The 15,645-nt window shown below is 41.7% G+C and overlaps 1 protein-coding gene across 3 annotated transcripts in view; it reads right to left on the bottom strand.

Annotated features, from left to right (window-relative positions):
- Nucleotides 1-15,645, bottom strand: part of myo3a (myosin IIIA) — a 66,866-nt gene that overhangs the window by 16,929 nt on the left and 34,292 nt on the right. For 2 of the 3 annotated variants that reach the window (XM_030078974.1, XM_030078972.1), the window contains exons 11-25: nucleotides 14,633-14,729; nucleotides 13,887-14,003; nucleotides 13,205-13,309; nucleotides 11,443-11,526; nucleotides 9,998-10,200; nucleotides 9,138-9,236; nucleotides 8,912-9,026; nucleotides 7,037-7,163; nucleotides 6,072-6,282; nucleotides 4,860-5,007; nucleotides 2,565-2,718; nucleotides 1,803-1,891; nucleotides 1,573-1,702; nucleotides 463-545; nucleotides 146-187 (exon numbers count right to left, since the gene is read on the bottom strand). In XM_030078974.1, the coding sequence (XP_029934834.1) occupies nucleotides 146-187; nucleotides 463-545; nucleotides 1,573-1,702; nucleotides 1,803-1,891; nucleotides 2,565-2,718; nucleotides 4,860-5,007; nucleotides 6,072-6,282; nucleotides 7,037-7,163; nucleotides 8,912-9,026; nucleotides 9,138-9,236; nucleotides 9,998-10,200; nucleotides 11,443-11,526; nucleotides 13,205-13,309; nucleotides 13,887-14,003; nucleotides 14,633-14,729 (1,804 nt within the window). Of the gene's footprint in view, nucleotides 1-145; nucleotides 188-462; nucleotides 546-1,572; nucleotides 1,703-1,802; nucleotides 1,892-2,564; nucleotides 2,719-4,859; nucleotides 5,008-6,071; nucleotides 6,283-7,036; nucleotides 7,164-8,911; nucleotides 9,027-9,137; nucleotides 9,237-9,997; nucleotides 10,201-11,442; nucleotides 11,527-13,204; nucleotides 13,314-13,886; nucleotides 14,004-14,632; nucleotides 14,730-15,645 lie in introns of all 3 variants that reach the window. The other variant, XM_030078973.1, reaches the window with a different exon arrangement.

Raw genomic sequence — 15,645 nt, 5'->3', positions numbered from 1 at the left:
AGGGAAAAGGTTTACTGTACACAACTATTTAGCTCCAACACACTGAGGCTTACCTTGCTCTATTAGAAGCACAGATCGTTCTAGATCTACTGTACATTTAGATCTACTATGGGTAACGGCTAAAAGGCACATATATATTCTTTACCTCACTGAAAGATAAAGAACTGTATAACATAAGCATTCCCATCTTTAAAAAAAATAAATAAATAAAATACAGAGACAGAAAGAGACATATGAGGGAAAAAACGAAGAGAAGACAAGTAAGTAAGGGAAGGAAGAACACAGGGAAATAAAAACAGCAGATTTACACTTAAAGAGGAGACTTGTAAATCAAGAGGATTTTTTTTGCCTCTGAAAGTGAGAGCAAAGAAGAAATAAGGAGGGTGAACGCAGGTGCTATTTTGGGGAACTTCTACGAGGAGAGGAATAATCCAGTGATAATCCAGACTGGGGTGTAAGTACCTTGGCAAAGCTGATGGTGCGTGTAGGGGTCCGCGGGCTGAGGACTGTGTTTATGCCTTTACCCTTGGTGTGGGCAAGGTTGCCTGCGAAATAAACAAAGAGAAGATAACGTATGAGAATCAGTTAACACAAATTGCCCCAAGTCACCAGGGGGCAGTGAGTCATACATCTGGGAATCATATGCAGACACAAAGCTGTATGCAAATCTTTTTCTAAGTTAAAAAAAAAAAAAATTGTTATTGAGGAAGCTGTTGGCAGAAGTTGTGAGAGGAACTGAATCAAAGTCAGCCAGAGCAAATTACTCGAATCTGGAAACCAAACACAAGAGGCAATATTACTGATATCTAAAGCTTTTATGAATAAACTTCATGGAGCAGTCAGAAGAATAATTCAGCGCTCTTCCATTCCCTTTCAGGCGTTAGTGTTGATGAGGTCAGCAGGAACGACCCCGCGCGCCGTTAAGGAGTACCACGGCTCGATAAGGCAGCTTTAATACTACATTAAAGAATGATTAGGTGATTATGGGCACGGTGATTAGATTTCGAAAGAGCTGGCAGCGTCCTCTGCCAACAAAGGGTACTCACTCTGCAAGGGCCAGCTTTTCACAACAAAAGTCTGGCAGCCAAGAGGGGAAAAACACTCTGAAAAGAGTAACAGTTGCCAGTCGTTTTACTTTCAGTTGTACTTATTGTGATGGAAAACAGTTTTGATAATTAGTTGACTTGTTACAATACATGAAAAAACAATGTTATTAGTATTATTAGCAGTAGTAGGAGCTGCATTGGTAGTTGTGGCTCTAGTGACAGTAATTGTAGTAGTAGTAATTGTATTTATAGTAGAAACTGATATTACAGTTGGTATTATACTGTATAATAGACTGTATTATAGATGTGATATAATCAACCATTCAGTGCAGGCCTAAAATGTATTAAAAAGTATATACATGTTCAACATATTGGAAAGTATCAAGTAGGACTTGTACTTTTACAAAAGTAAAAGACAGTAAAAGATAGTATATGTGAGTTAACCTGAACGAACTAAATAGAAGATTTACTGTAAATGATTAGAGCTTTTTTGCTCTGGGGGAAATGAGCAGGTATTGCCTCTCACCTGTTTTGGTGAGAGGATGGGTGACAAGTTTGCGAATGATATCATTCTCCGACGATCGCAGCAGCAGGACGATGTCGGCGGGCAGTGTGTCTCGATTCTTGGCCAAGAAGCCTCCGGCGTTGTAAATCACCTGAGAGAAGGAAAACACTTCAGTGAGTGCAGTTATTGATTCGCTTCAATTTATAATAACACCTCTCAGCTTTGAGTGGACGGACCGACATGTTAATTACCTTCCCTGCGTAGTGGTGAATACCAAAGCCAAGGTCTACCCTCTTTGGTCTCCAGAAGTTTTTGGTCTTGAGGTTATCTTCAAACTTCTCTAAAATAACAAAGAGCATGTGAGTTCATCATCTTCACAATCACTTCGGGCTGGTAAACAACATTAAAATACATTAAATTACATATAAATGAAAGTACACTAAAACTCTAAAAACAAATAAAGATACATAAATACATAAAATAATATTTAAAAAATACATAAAAAATGTTAGATTTTGATTTCTTGATTTCACAAGAAAATAATATCTGCTCCATGATAATGTTACCTGCGTATAAGGTGTTCCAGCTGGTCCTTCTTAGGTCATAAATCACAGTATATACTGTATATGTATTTAAATTCATATAAATATAATGTGGGATTGAACCCAAAGGATGTCACCAAATGGTATCCCAAACTCCTCTGAGAAATCTGGTTCCTCAAAGGGAATAAGGAGCATTGGTGCCTTGCTCAACAGCTGTTGGGCTGCTGGTGAACGAGTGACTTCTTGTTTCCTGATGTTCCAGTGGGGCTGCTAAAACATGTGTTAATGTACAGTAGATATTCACACCAGGGAGGTGTGAATGTGTGTAACTGTGTGAGTGCAAAAAAAAAAGGGTGTTATTATAAAAGAGTGAGTATGTTTGGTCAACCATCCCTGGACGAATCAAGGTCAAAGGTGATAAAAAGGCAGGCGGGGGAAAACCTACCCCAACACAGACTTCTTCCTTCTTACCTACAAGCGTCTGGTCGGTGGCCTGCGGGAAGCGGCTCTCCTCGTCCAGCAGAGAGAGCATCCCCATCGGCTTCTGCAAGAACAGATCCAGGAGGGGCCGGTTGTCCTCATACTCAATCATCCGAGCATCTACCTCCTCGTTGAGGTACTCGTCCTGTATGCCAGAGGGGAGGTACCGCAAATTAAGAAATGGAGTTTTAAGAAAGTGGAGCCAGTTTTCCAAGGAGTTCTGGATGCAGCTTCAGTTCATTAAAAACATCTTATGTAAAATTTTAGTTTACTTTAGCTTACAAGGCCCCTATGTGGTGTATTGATATCTCCTGTATTACGCGAAGTGTATTGGGTTGTCTATAAGTTTCTTTCCTGTATCTGGGACCCTTCCCACCCAATCCAGGCTCAACCAGCTCCACCACAGATGGAGAAAATATAGCAGAGAAGCAGGCGGTCATGAAGCCACAAAAATCCTGGTTAGTCTCCCATACTGACTTTGATAGCACAAAAACAGAGATAAACATTGATATTGCTATTAAAAGATGGAGGAACCTGAGGCAGACCAAAGGAATGAAAACTGATGTCAGCTTGGCTGTAATTTTCATCATTTAACATCTGTTAGCTGGTCTATTGCTACCTGAGGACCAAGTCTGCTAACTTGATGTAATACCTCATTTCAGTCCCTCAGAGTCGGGCGATGCAGAGCTGCACGGCTGAGTTTGATAAAACCGGAGCCCAGATGGTTTGTAATGTGTTTCCAATACAGAGTTAACACAGCAAATAATGTTTATTTTTTTATTTTTTTGCTATACTGCACTGCTGTAGTGCGATGATGCTACATTATAAGATTATAAGCTTTTTGTCTGTTTGCTTGGTAAAGTGCCGTGTTGTTTTAGGTCTCCCTTGGTGTTAGGGTTTACGTGTCAAAGCTGTTAGAAATAAAAGATGTTTTTGCTTCACTGTTTCAAACACTGGAGGACGGTGTGTGAGCGATGGAAATGTGGTATGTGTGTGCATGGCAGCTGGTAATATTCCTTAAAATCTATTTATCTCTATCCTCACCTAAGCAGACTTCCTACAATTTATTCATACTGCATCACAATTGAGCATTTAAAAGCCCAAATTTAGAGATCTCCACATCAGAGAAATCCAATACCATCTACCAATGACAGAGCAAAGTTAACCACCTCCTCCCACTCAGATAGCTCAGGGCTTAAGGGCAGAGTGAGCTTAGTACTCCTCTTTATATTGAGCTAACCTGATCACATCAGGTTGACTGACTCTGAAAGCTCTTGGCATGACTCAGCGACATTACCAGAGACAAAGAGGGAAAAGACTCCCAGAGGAAAAAGAACATAATGGGGTATTAAAAAAAAAGAAAAAAAAGAAAAAAAATATTGAAATAACATGCTTATCCTTGTATGACCTGCACACAGTGAAGCAGACATTAAGAAAATCTGCATGGATGAATGCAGATACACAGGCACAGTATGCAAACAACATCTGGAAACACATATGTAAAGGAATAAATGCAGATCATTTCATGATAGTCTGAGGCAAAACAGAAAATGTTTGCATATTACTTCAAATCTGCTTTATTGTAGATGTGCCAGTAATGGTCTAAACACAGGCATGAATGCAGAAATGTTCCAGTGGAAGAATGAGAAAAAATATAATCTATAATATCACTCCTGCACTTTTCGATGCATGTCCAACTCTGGAAAATAAAGTCTCGCAGTGACAGCTCAATAATTGAAGTGAGTTATACATTTTCCTCTGCCATAGATGGATAGTTTCAGGTTACATGATTGATATCAATCACATAACACGCTTCAACCCCCCTTTGCACTCCATATATGGTGCAGTGTAGGACAGCTGTATTTCTGGGCCTACTGCCAACAGTGCCCAAGAGTGAGTTTAAGTCCTACACTAACTGTCTTCAACTCCTAATTGACCCTCGTTGGGGATGATTTATAGAGCCTCTCCATGGGTGAGACTAAATCATTTAACATTAGCAAACCATTTTCTGCCCCTGAGGCAAAACACACCCACGAGACCACAGAACAGGAGAATCACGAACCCCTTTCTCCCGTAAATAAAGACAGCAGCATATTTTACCCTCGCCAACTCACTTAAAGCGTGGGGTGACAAATGACGACATGTTATCACCATTTAGATGAAAATGAGGCCCTGTCAAGGAGAAAAGTACTTTCCCAATGGTATTGAAGTGCCTTTATCAATATTCATATGATTTCAGTGACAGATTGGCGAGATAATGGCGGGAGCGTGGGCTGTTAAATGTACCTGCTCCCACGCGAAAATGTGTTGATTGAAGTAAAACTGGATCTGCTCGTTGGCGATGTTGATGCAGAGCTGCTCGAAGGAGTTCTTCTTGAAGTTCTCGAAGCCGAAGATGTCCAGGATGCCGATGTTCAAGCCCTTGTCATCCTCCCTGCCGGTGAGAGGAACAATGAAAGGTCAGACAAGCAGAAACAGGAGCAGATGCAGTAAACATAAATACAGTAAAATAAAGCTGAAACTGAGAGTTCCCTATTTCAAAATTCTACTCTGAAATTTGAAAAGGCAGCAGGTCCTCAGCTATTTAGAATGTGTGTTCACTAGTTTTGGTTTGTTTCACAGTTTGGCTTGAAAAAGTGAAATGATTGTCTCTGTTTTTTAACTTAAAGGTGCACTATGCAAAATGACAAGATGGCAACTGAAGTGAGGACTTAAAGATTCAACAGGAAAAAAAAAAATCAAAATCAATAATAAGCACATAATCTATCAATGAGTCAGGGTCATCACTTCAACTGACCCATGGCAATTTTGCATACTGCACCTTTAAACATATACCAATAATTCAATGTGAACTGGGCTTTTGCTAATGTTCTGCAAATGTTGTGTAGCATAACAACAGAGAGCCTTTGATTTTTTCCCCCCTGAAATCTTCAAGTTCTTATTGCTCTTATTGTTCTTATTTATTTATCTACACTTTTACTTTTTAGCATTAATTTTTCCTTGTTTTGTAAGTGATGTAGCCATGTATTCTTCTTTATTGCTATTTGATTTTAGTTGTCTCGATGTTTTGTATGTGTCTTGGCACCATTGAAAATGAAGGTTCTCCTTCAATGTGTTTTCTGAGGTTTTTAAAAAATAAAAAGAATGAATGAATGAATGAATGAATACAACTTGTGGAAGTCATTTATCATGCCTAATGTTATCACTCAATGCAGTGTTGAATATCCTACATTATTAGCACTGCACTCAAAAAGAAAAAAAGAAAAGAACTGTGGTGAAAAACACAGTTCACCACGTGTACACTGTGGTGAACCAAGGTCTGCAGGATCACAGATTTCCCTTTTGTTAGAAAATCGCTGCACACCTCGTATAGCACGCTTTCTAGACACCGCTGTCCCACACAGTCCAATCAAGTGTGGGGAAACCGGGGGAGATGACCTTGCTCATGCATTTGTGACACCTAACCAAACCACATCGCGCTTCGCCGTGTCATCTCACCCCAGGTGGCTGTCGGGCCGGAGCAGGGTGTTGATGCGGTTGACAATCCAGCTGAAGAGACGGCCGTAGAGCGCTTTGCCCATGGCGTCCCTCACCTCCGCTGCCTTTTCCACAGTGTTGGACCTGACGATGGTCTCGCCCCGGGCCACCACACAGTGGGAGGTCAGGGCTTCCTGGAGTTCATCTGAGCGGATGCACAGCAGCGACGCCACTGAGGGGACATGATATGAGAGATGAAACTTTAAATGTCCAAACTCACGGCAGTAAATATAAATTTGCCTTGCTAAACTATCCACTATTCTACAAAAAAGGAACATGTATGGGCTGAAAGTGGATCACTTAACAATAAATGTTTAGCCATTATTCATTGTTTGTATTGTATTATTCATTGTATTGCAAATGATTTCAGCCTAATATACATGTATAGAGGGAAATATGCACAGCCCTGTTTGACAAATAACCAGAAAACATGCAATTCATTATTCATGAAAAAACGTATAGCTTGTTCTGGCTCCACAGCCAGCAAAGCACGATAAGAGAAGAAAGTCTAGCATCGGCTGGTCTAACACTAATGCTCCCCTGCTCATCCATCATATCTAACAGATAAAGCTCCTCTTGACAGCTCTGCAAACCACCAGGCAGAGCAGACATTCATATTTAGAAAGCATAATAACAGAGGACAACAGGCTCCTGATGTGTTATGTCTTGTAAAAAGGGGCTGTTGTAAATGTTTGGAAATGATGTTCCCTCATATACAGGAGTAGTACGTCTATTCTGATGGATAAATCATCTCGCCACAGTGTGTTCCAGTATTTATCTCCACCACTCGCTGTTTAGTCGGCCTTGAGCTTTTTTTTGCAGAGAACAGGAAAAGTGTGGCAAGCAGAGAGGATTCACAGTCATGTTAGATCCGACATTCTCTTCACACACACACACAGGGGAGTGTAACTGGGCCCCAGCCTCACCGTTCTCCAGGACAGAAATGTTGGAGATGTTGCTCTTGTCCGTTTGGTGCTCGGAGGCAACCGCGCAAAACTCGATATCGCCTGAGTTGAGGATGGCGGCCAGGATGCTGTAAACACTGCCCAGTTCCTGCACAGAGGGGACAGACAGACAGAGGGAATGCAGCAAATCCCAGGGCAGGAAACAGGCTGCATAGGATGACTACCTTATAATCCTGTGTGTATTGATTTATATGGACAACTTAAGCATTTGCAATTTATTTTCCGTCCAAAGCAAAAACCCTCCTACACACACTCTTGACATCACTTGAATCAGATTCAAATGTTCAGCTCAGTTTGTTTTGTTTCGTATTCACTCTCTTTTCTTTCTTCAGTGGCAATCAGAGGGTACAACGGCCAAATCATCCGTGATAATAGACCAATAATAATAATCGAAGCAATCATGATCAATTATAATCAAATGCAACAGAGTCATGCATGCATATTGTTGACAATTTAAAATCTATAAAAATTCATTAAGGCAGCTGCATGAGGATTTTAATCGCTGGCCAAATTGCAGACACAGAATGCATTGCCGTTGTGTGACTTAGTTGGAATAATGAGACAGAATAATGAGACTGAACAAGGATTTCTGGTTAAAAGAAGCTCTTACTAAGTTATTTGTTTATTGCTAACCATCACAAAATGCAAGAGGTTAAATTATGTATTATTATTATTACGCGAGAATCTCAAAGAATCTCAATCAACTGATGGAAGTCGATGATAGTTGATCTCACGTGTCAACTTGCCCTACTTATATAGCAAGAAAAAGAACAAGAATGTCGATTGTACAGCTGATCTCACCTGCACGACCTGTTGCATTTTGATAGTTTGCCTTTTTTGGTTCATTGTGCAAGTAAATAATAAATAAATAAAAAAAGACGCTCACTGCTGTAACCCAGCTTTCATTCATTCATTTAAACAAGTCTGATTGGACTGGTACATGTCGCTTCGTCTTGACTGAGAGAGATGTTCGCCAACCAATAGCTGGCGAGCGCTCTCCTAACGGGCGACTGCTGTCTCACAGCTACGTTTCAAAACAGATTAAATTGCAACAAAGATAAACTTTATACCCGCTCTGTGATTTCATGCCAGACAAGAAGTTGAATAGGAGGCAGTTCCTCCAGCACTGCCAGGCGATTACAGGATAAGTGCTATTGACGTCCAGATCCCAGAGGCAATCAGTTCTCTGGGCCTCATTAGCCGCGACAGAGCCAACGGCTGGCTGCCTACATGTGCCTATAACATCACGCTGCAGCACGAGCCATACACTGACCCTCAGTGGCTGCTCTTTCACTGCATTTCTGAAGCTTATGTTTACTGTTTGAGGATTACAACGCTTAATCCACCCTCATTACCTATGCCTATTAGTTAGTTAGTGCTTAACATACACTGCCATGACTCATTTTGGAGGTTTTTGTTGTTCACAGTGCAAAAAATCTCCAACTTAACAAGTCATTTAGTGTCATGTTCAGTGTGAAAATATAGTTTTTCTTGAAACAGTGGGACAAGATGTTTCCAAAGAGGTTCCACTTGTTTCAGGAATTTTTCTGGGAACAAGTATAAATATGCTGAAACAATGCAGAAGAAGGCAGATCAGCCTTATTGTGTAATTGTGTCTGCTTGTGTGTGTGTAATCACATCCGTGCAGAAGTGTGTGTTTCTCTGGATGGAACTTCATGCATGCACTTCTACATGCATGTGCACAAATGTGAAGTATATGCGCACATACAGAACGCATGTGCGCGCCTGCATGAATGCAAGGATCAAGGTTATGGTGAACCTTGTGGGTAGGCCCCTTTCAGCTGTGTACCCAGTAATTAATGCAGTGGTCTGTACCTCCAGGGTAAATCCAATGACTTTGAAACACTGCTCCACTGCATCAAACTGCTCCTTGTAAAAGGCGTTGCTCACTATGTCAGGCCCTAATTTAATGTGCTCGTTACACAGATACCTGCAGGACAAAAAGAAAACACATATAAGATCAGGAATGGGGGGGTCTTGGAGAGTAGGGGTTGCCGACGTGAGCAGAAAGTATGAGAAGGTTAAAGAAAGTCCGGCCTACTTGGGAGTTTTGCTGTCCGAGAGCTTGTAGTGGGCTAGTTTCTTCCTGTCGGCCAGGCCGGCATAAATATAATAGAAGATGTGGAAGTTCCTCTCTCCTCTGTGGGGGACAAAAGAGTCAGTCAGTCTATGATTCAGGCATTAAAACACTTGATTATAAACACAATTTTGCGAATATGACAATGACCAGGGAAGAAACATGAAGAAAAAGACAAAAAACATCCAACTGCCTAGGCATGCTTTGACTCCTTCTACTTATCAATGCAGGGGAAATGGCAGAATTTGTAACATTGGGAAACATGAATTCGCCTCATCAGATATCCCACCGCATTTTCCTCCCAATGACGGCCGAAAGAAAAGTGTAACTACACACAAATCGCAGCCAATTCCAACCCTTTGCCCTCTGTGTCTGACTTCTAATGGAATACTCAAGTCTGCCTTTGAAGCTCCAATAAGGACACTTGCACGACCACAATCTTTGATCAAACAGGAAATAAGCCGGCTCCTCCACTTGACCCTGTGTGCTCCCCTGACACATGATAAAAAAAAAGATAGATTGACTGAATTGCAAGGTGAAGGCAAATGCCAGGCGAAAGAGAGAGAGAGAGAGAGGGAGAAACAATAAGACAGACAAAGAAAGAGAGTCCATTACGTACTGATCCCTGGCCAACAGGCTGAAAAAATAACCCTTGTGGCCATATCCTTTCAGAAAAGAACTAGAGACACAATTTACATCTCTATAAATGCCAATGTCAAATCAAAGGCGCTGCAGTGTTACATCCTCATAAATATCATAAGGTTGCTTACATCATATTAGGAAGACAGAAAGAAAGAAAGAAAGAAAGAAAGTGTGGTATTTACGCCGACTGGTAGATGACTCTGGATTTCTCCAGCAGGTACTCGGATATCTGCGCTCCCACCACCGTTCCCCCGCAGGTGAACTTCATCTCCAGGTACTTGCCAAAGCGGCTGGAGTTGTCGTTGATGACGGTGCAGGCGTTTCCGAAAGCCTCCACCAAGCTGTTGACCAGCAGGATCTTCTCCTGAAGCGTCCGATTATTGGCCTGAATAACACATCACATCAGCACAGTCAAGCCCTGATTTAATAAAGCTTTTACAATTCAGACACTTTTATCCAAAGTGACGTACGTATTTTTGTAAACCACAAGCAAAGATCTATTCAGGAGAGAACAATGACATCAAGTGCCATAAAGCTCTGGTTCTGGTCCAAAGGTGCTACAAGGCAGTGCTACAAGGTAGGGCAAAGAGGGAGTGTGTATTTTAATACATGCAAAAACATTTAGCACATGCACAAAACCATGACATAAATTCTGACTGCTCAATATATTTGTCTTGCACAAGTGATAAATTTAATACTGACTTTGGATACTGAAAACCTCACAGGATCGACAAACGGATGTAATAAGCCGGCTTAAGTGCATTCCTTGCATACTGCACAAAAATCTCCATCCTAACAAGTCATGTAGTCGTATTCAGCCCTAAAGCGAGCGAAATGAGCCAGCTGGTGGGATGAGATAATTGTTTGCAATGCTCTTTCACTTCAGGAGTTTTTAGGCAGCATAAGGTAGACCAGCCCACCGGTATCAAGAAAATCCCACTTGATTCAAACAAGTTTATTAGTATCGAAAACAAATGCCACCTCACCCCACAGGCAATTTTTTTTTCACTTGTATGATGAAAAACAAGATTTTAACCCTGATTATGAGACTAAATGACTTGTTTGGTAACGGGGAAATAAATATAGCGAAGCGAAGATAATGCTCCTGTGAGGAAATGATGAGTGACTTTCTGGCTTCTGACATGCCGTTCCTATCAGCGAATATCAAATGTGACACTGCCAGTTCTTATTTCGGCCCCCCCATTCACTGGAATTCCAAAAAGTGAATTGAAGCGCTTCAAATTTCTTTCCAATTAGGTTGTCAAATCTTGACTGGATCCAGCTGGGGGCCTCAACCCAGCTGATCAGAGGATGCTGAAATTGCTTTGACTCCACATTGAAGGCAGTGAGCTGATACCCCTATTCATAGCGGGCCGGAAGGACCTCGGTGTTTTGAAAGAGGAGACGTCTCACGTAGCAGAGCTCCTTTTCCACTTCAGGATCTTTCTCGCCACAAGGCCACTGTGGTTAAACTCCCCGTGTGATTCTGAAACTCCTCTTTTAGAGATTATTCACCATGTGAGACACTTTCTGATTTCCGCATAGATGTCATGCATATCCCCTTCTGGATTTTAAACAGGACAGGTGCTTCAATGCCATTTTGCGTGTTGGGAAGCTTATGACTCACCTTTCCGAGAACTGTCAGCTGCTGCACCAACAGATGAGCGCTCTCCGTTTTCCCTGCTCCACTTTCCCCGCTGATCACTATGCACTGTATACAGAGTCACAGAGACAGCTACTGACTCATCGCAAGTACACAATAACAGTATTATTAGTAATAGTACTGATGGGCCTACTAATATTAATCCTCCTAATCCTCGTCCTCCTAATCCTGCCTCTACTACTACTACTGTGACTACCACTAGTGCTTCTGCTACTACTTAGGGAACAATTTCTTATTCTGTTGCAATAATTCAGTACGATTCAAGTTTGCAGACAGTGATTTTGTCAACGATTTGATTCAGCACATTTAGCCAAAACTGTATGTCTATTAAAGAAACATGCAATAACGTAAGATCATCTTTTTTTTTCTTCTGAAATGCAAAGAAATAGGGGACAACGAAATTACTTAAACATGATTTATTCTGAAAAAGGCATTTAAAAAATATATTACTGACAAAAAAGTTGCTATTTGTACTTTCTTTTTCTGTTAGAGCAATACAGTGTTGCTTTTCACGAATTGAGATCAGACCTTATAATCAATGCATCAATGCAATGGAGATGAACAAATAGTTGATTGTGAATCAACTAAAGCCTCTATCCCCAATAACAACTAACAGTGATAATGACAAGCCTTACTGGTCTTGAAAAAAATGATTTAACACCACTCCAAAATGATCAAAAAAGTTCAACTTTTTTTCTCTCACTATGTAGTAATAAGTAGATGAATACTTGATGAAACCTGGGGCCCTATCTTGCGCCAGACTCCCTAAACCCGCTATTTGCGGATTTAGGATTTAGGAAGAGGCGTTCCCCCGTAAAATTGCTATCTTGTGCACCTCCCGCTATCCGCAAAACACCTCCGCTACCCGCTATATTATGTATAGGCGTGTTTTGGGCGTTACGCCAGTTAAACCAATCAGTGTGCCAGGTGCCATTGCCTTTAAGGGCAGGATGCACTATCCTAAATCCTAAATCCTAAACCCGCGATGGAGAGAGGGAGGTAGATTTTCTCAGGGGTTCTACTGAGGCTAAAGCAAGGTGGCTTTATATACATATTATATATTATATTATAGGCGAGTTAATTCGGGAGATGGAGCCACATGTGTCCAAGTGGACGTGTCACAAGGTTGTACTGATTGAGTAAAATCCCTGGGTCACACACCACACACAAGAGGCAGAGGGGGAACTATGTGTAAACTAATTTATTGACAAGGTAGATTGGGCAAATAAAATATTAAAATAATAATAAAAATATAGCACAGCTGCTGGCTTATGTTAAAACAATAAAACGTGCTGGCGTAAGTGTCCAATTAAAACAGTCTTTCCTCTAAACAGTCTATATGAGTAATATACTCAGTCCATTCCGGCGGCGTCCCGGTATCAGTCCGACCGTGTGTGTGGCGAGGCACCGTCGGGGTGCGCATTGAAGCCGCCTGGGCGCGCTCTCCTAGCCCACACTTTAGGGAAAGCGGATAGCGGGTGGTCAGGACCACCCGCTATCCCTAAAGTGTGTGCGCAAGATAGCAAGTTTAGGGATAGCGCATGAAACACGCCCACGACGCACCTCCAGGCGCAAATGATGCAGTCGGCATAAGGATAGCGGGTAGCGGGTGGCGCAAGATACCGTTTAGGGATAGTGGAAGCTCCTAAATCCGCAATTTGCGGGTAGCGGGTAGTGGCAGCGGATAGCGGGTGGCACAAGATAGGGCCCCAGGTGTTCACATTACCTGATCTGCATTGTACGACACCATGGACTGGTAAGCAACGTCGGCCACGGCAAAGATGTGCGGTGGGTTTGCCGTGCGCTTCGCTCCGATGTACATCTTCGTGTACTGCAACGAGAGGAGGCTTGAGGATGACAAAGGCTTTAAAATCATATACATCAGTGCACCGAACACTTGTAGTGATTATGCAGCAGTTTCCATGAAAATAAACCCCTCGCTTTAAGGGGGTGAATTTGCTGATCAAAACAAGTTGTGAAGCTCAGTTATAAAAACACGACAAAATTCACGTGCATCACACCCACAGAGAGCTTTCCTGCACAAACAAAACACTTCCCATTCCCAAAAGCTCTGTGTGACCATACCATATATTACATTTTTGTGCAGAACAGAAAAAAAAGAAAAATTACTACAAACTTGAGGCACAGAAAAACATGATGATTGATAGGAAAATACAGCCAGTGAAGTATGAAGGCACAGAAAGAGGGGCAGTGTGTTTGTGTGTGGCTTGTGTGTGTGTGTGTGTGTGTGTGTCTGTGTGTATAGAGGTGAGGCTAAATGGAATGCAGCAGACTGCGAACAACTGCGGAGCCACTAATGAGATACGGTGGGCTACATGATTGACAAAATGTACAGGCACACATGCGTGAACACACAAGGAAACACAAACTCAAGCCTTTCCACAGACCTCTGGAGTGTAGATCTCCATCTTGTGGAAAGGATTAACGGCGATGAGGATGTCTCCCACGTACGTGTAGATTTGATTCCTCCCATAGCGGCTCTGAAGCTGCTCTGTGACTGTATTCTGGGAAAAAAGTTAACAATCGAGATTCACTTTCCAGAGACAAAATGGCTATCTGATATGATTTCAGGCATGCAAGCCACACACGAGTAACTTGATCACCATCAGAACTATATTAAGAGATGGAATATAATCATTATCGCAACCCAAACGTACTTTAGCGTATGTCTTGCCTCAAGTCAAGGCCTGCGAGGACTCTAACATCAATGTATTATCTTCATGTCATATGGTGATTAATTTCCCTGTCACCTGACTGCCCAGACAGGTACATCAACAACAGCAGGGCAGCACTGCCTCCCTCATACTGCAAAGCTCCTCATCTTGAAGGATGGTTGGAAATATCCGCTGGCAAGTGAAACTGGTTGTATCATTCAATACGTCAATGGGCCGCTCAGATTTGATGAATTGCTCTAAATGCAATTCGTACAAAAGATGCCACAGTGCTTTTGTCACTCCATTCTTTCAGCCGACCAACATAGGGGGGGCTTGGGAAATAAATAATGCTGAATGCTCTAGATAGCAATAGGAACAACATGCCTTACATAACATAAATCAACAATAATGCATGTTTAACTATGTATTTTTTCGGGCTGGGCCTCACAGACATGCTGGCCTGATTTTGAATCTCTCACCTCATCAAGCACTTCTATGGTGGCGAGGTCGTCCACCTCGTCTGCGGCGATCTGTGTCTTCATATGGCTGCCTTTCTTGGTGTGGATGCGCTCATGCCTGGGATTCACAGGATGAATAACCATGTGTTGCTTACTGAGCAAGGAATGGCCATAAATACATCAATAAATAAATGAAGCAGCCATACAGGCGCTCGAATGACAGGACATTGAGTGGTGCTGCTAAAAGTATTTCCTAAAACTCATTCTTTAAATAAACCAAAAACTGTCTAAATTTAATCAAATGAATCCAGATAATGATGTTCATGTACCACAGAGTAAATGCTGAACAATTGGGCTCACTATTATTTTTTCTCTCCCTTTTCTTTCCCCTTTCCCAGACCAATGCTAAACGGTTTCTCCAGGTGCAGAGAGTTTGAAACTGACTAAAACAAAGTTCAATCAGATCACAATTGACCTTAATCTGCCTGAACCTCATTCCTGAAATGTGCTTTGTTTCTTTGGGCACCACAAAAGGCATGAGCATATTCCCTTTGTGCCTTTTGCTGGACAGCGTCATTGGAAACAGAAATCTCATGATCGATGTTTATATCTGGATTCTCCGCCCTGTTGGAAAAATTAGGTGGCTACATCTCCCAGTAGTATCTCATCTAATATACCAAATGAATAAAGACACTGGAATTATCAAAATGAAGCAACGTGGCACTAGCAGCCTACTAAGCCAATTTAGTGCTATAGACAAAATTAAAGGGATAGTTCGGATTTAATGGCAGATGTTGGTATGACTTGCTATTAGTGATATTGATGCATGTTATTATAGTAAGCAAATTTTCTCTCTTGGACCACCTTTTAGTGGCAGAACTGATAGGCGGACTGATACACTATGGAAGCAGAATGTACTGTGCAATGATAAGCATTGGAATATTTTATTGTTGTTGCATTTTGTTGCGGATGGTTTAAAACATGCTTGCTTGGACAATTAGCCGCAACTCCAACTACAGCTTTGCCTCTGGAGA

The sequence above is a fragment of the Myripristis murdjan genome, chromosome 20 (assembly GCF_902150065.1).
Source record: "Myripristis murdjan chromosome 20, fMyrMur1.1, whole genome shotgun sequence".
NCBI lineage: Eukaryota > Metazoa > Chordata > Actinopteri > Holocentriformes > Holocentridae > Myripristis > Myripristis murdjan.
The sequence above is the reverse complement of the archived record's forward strand: the minus strand, read 5'-3'. Positions and strand labels throughout refer to the sequence as shown.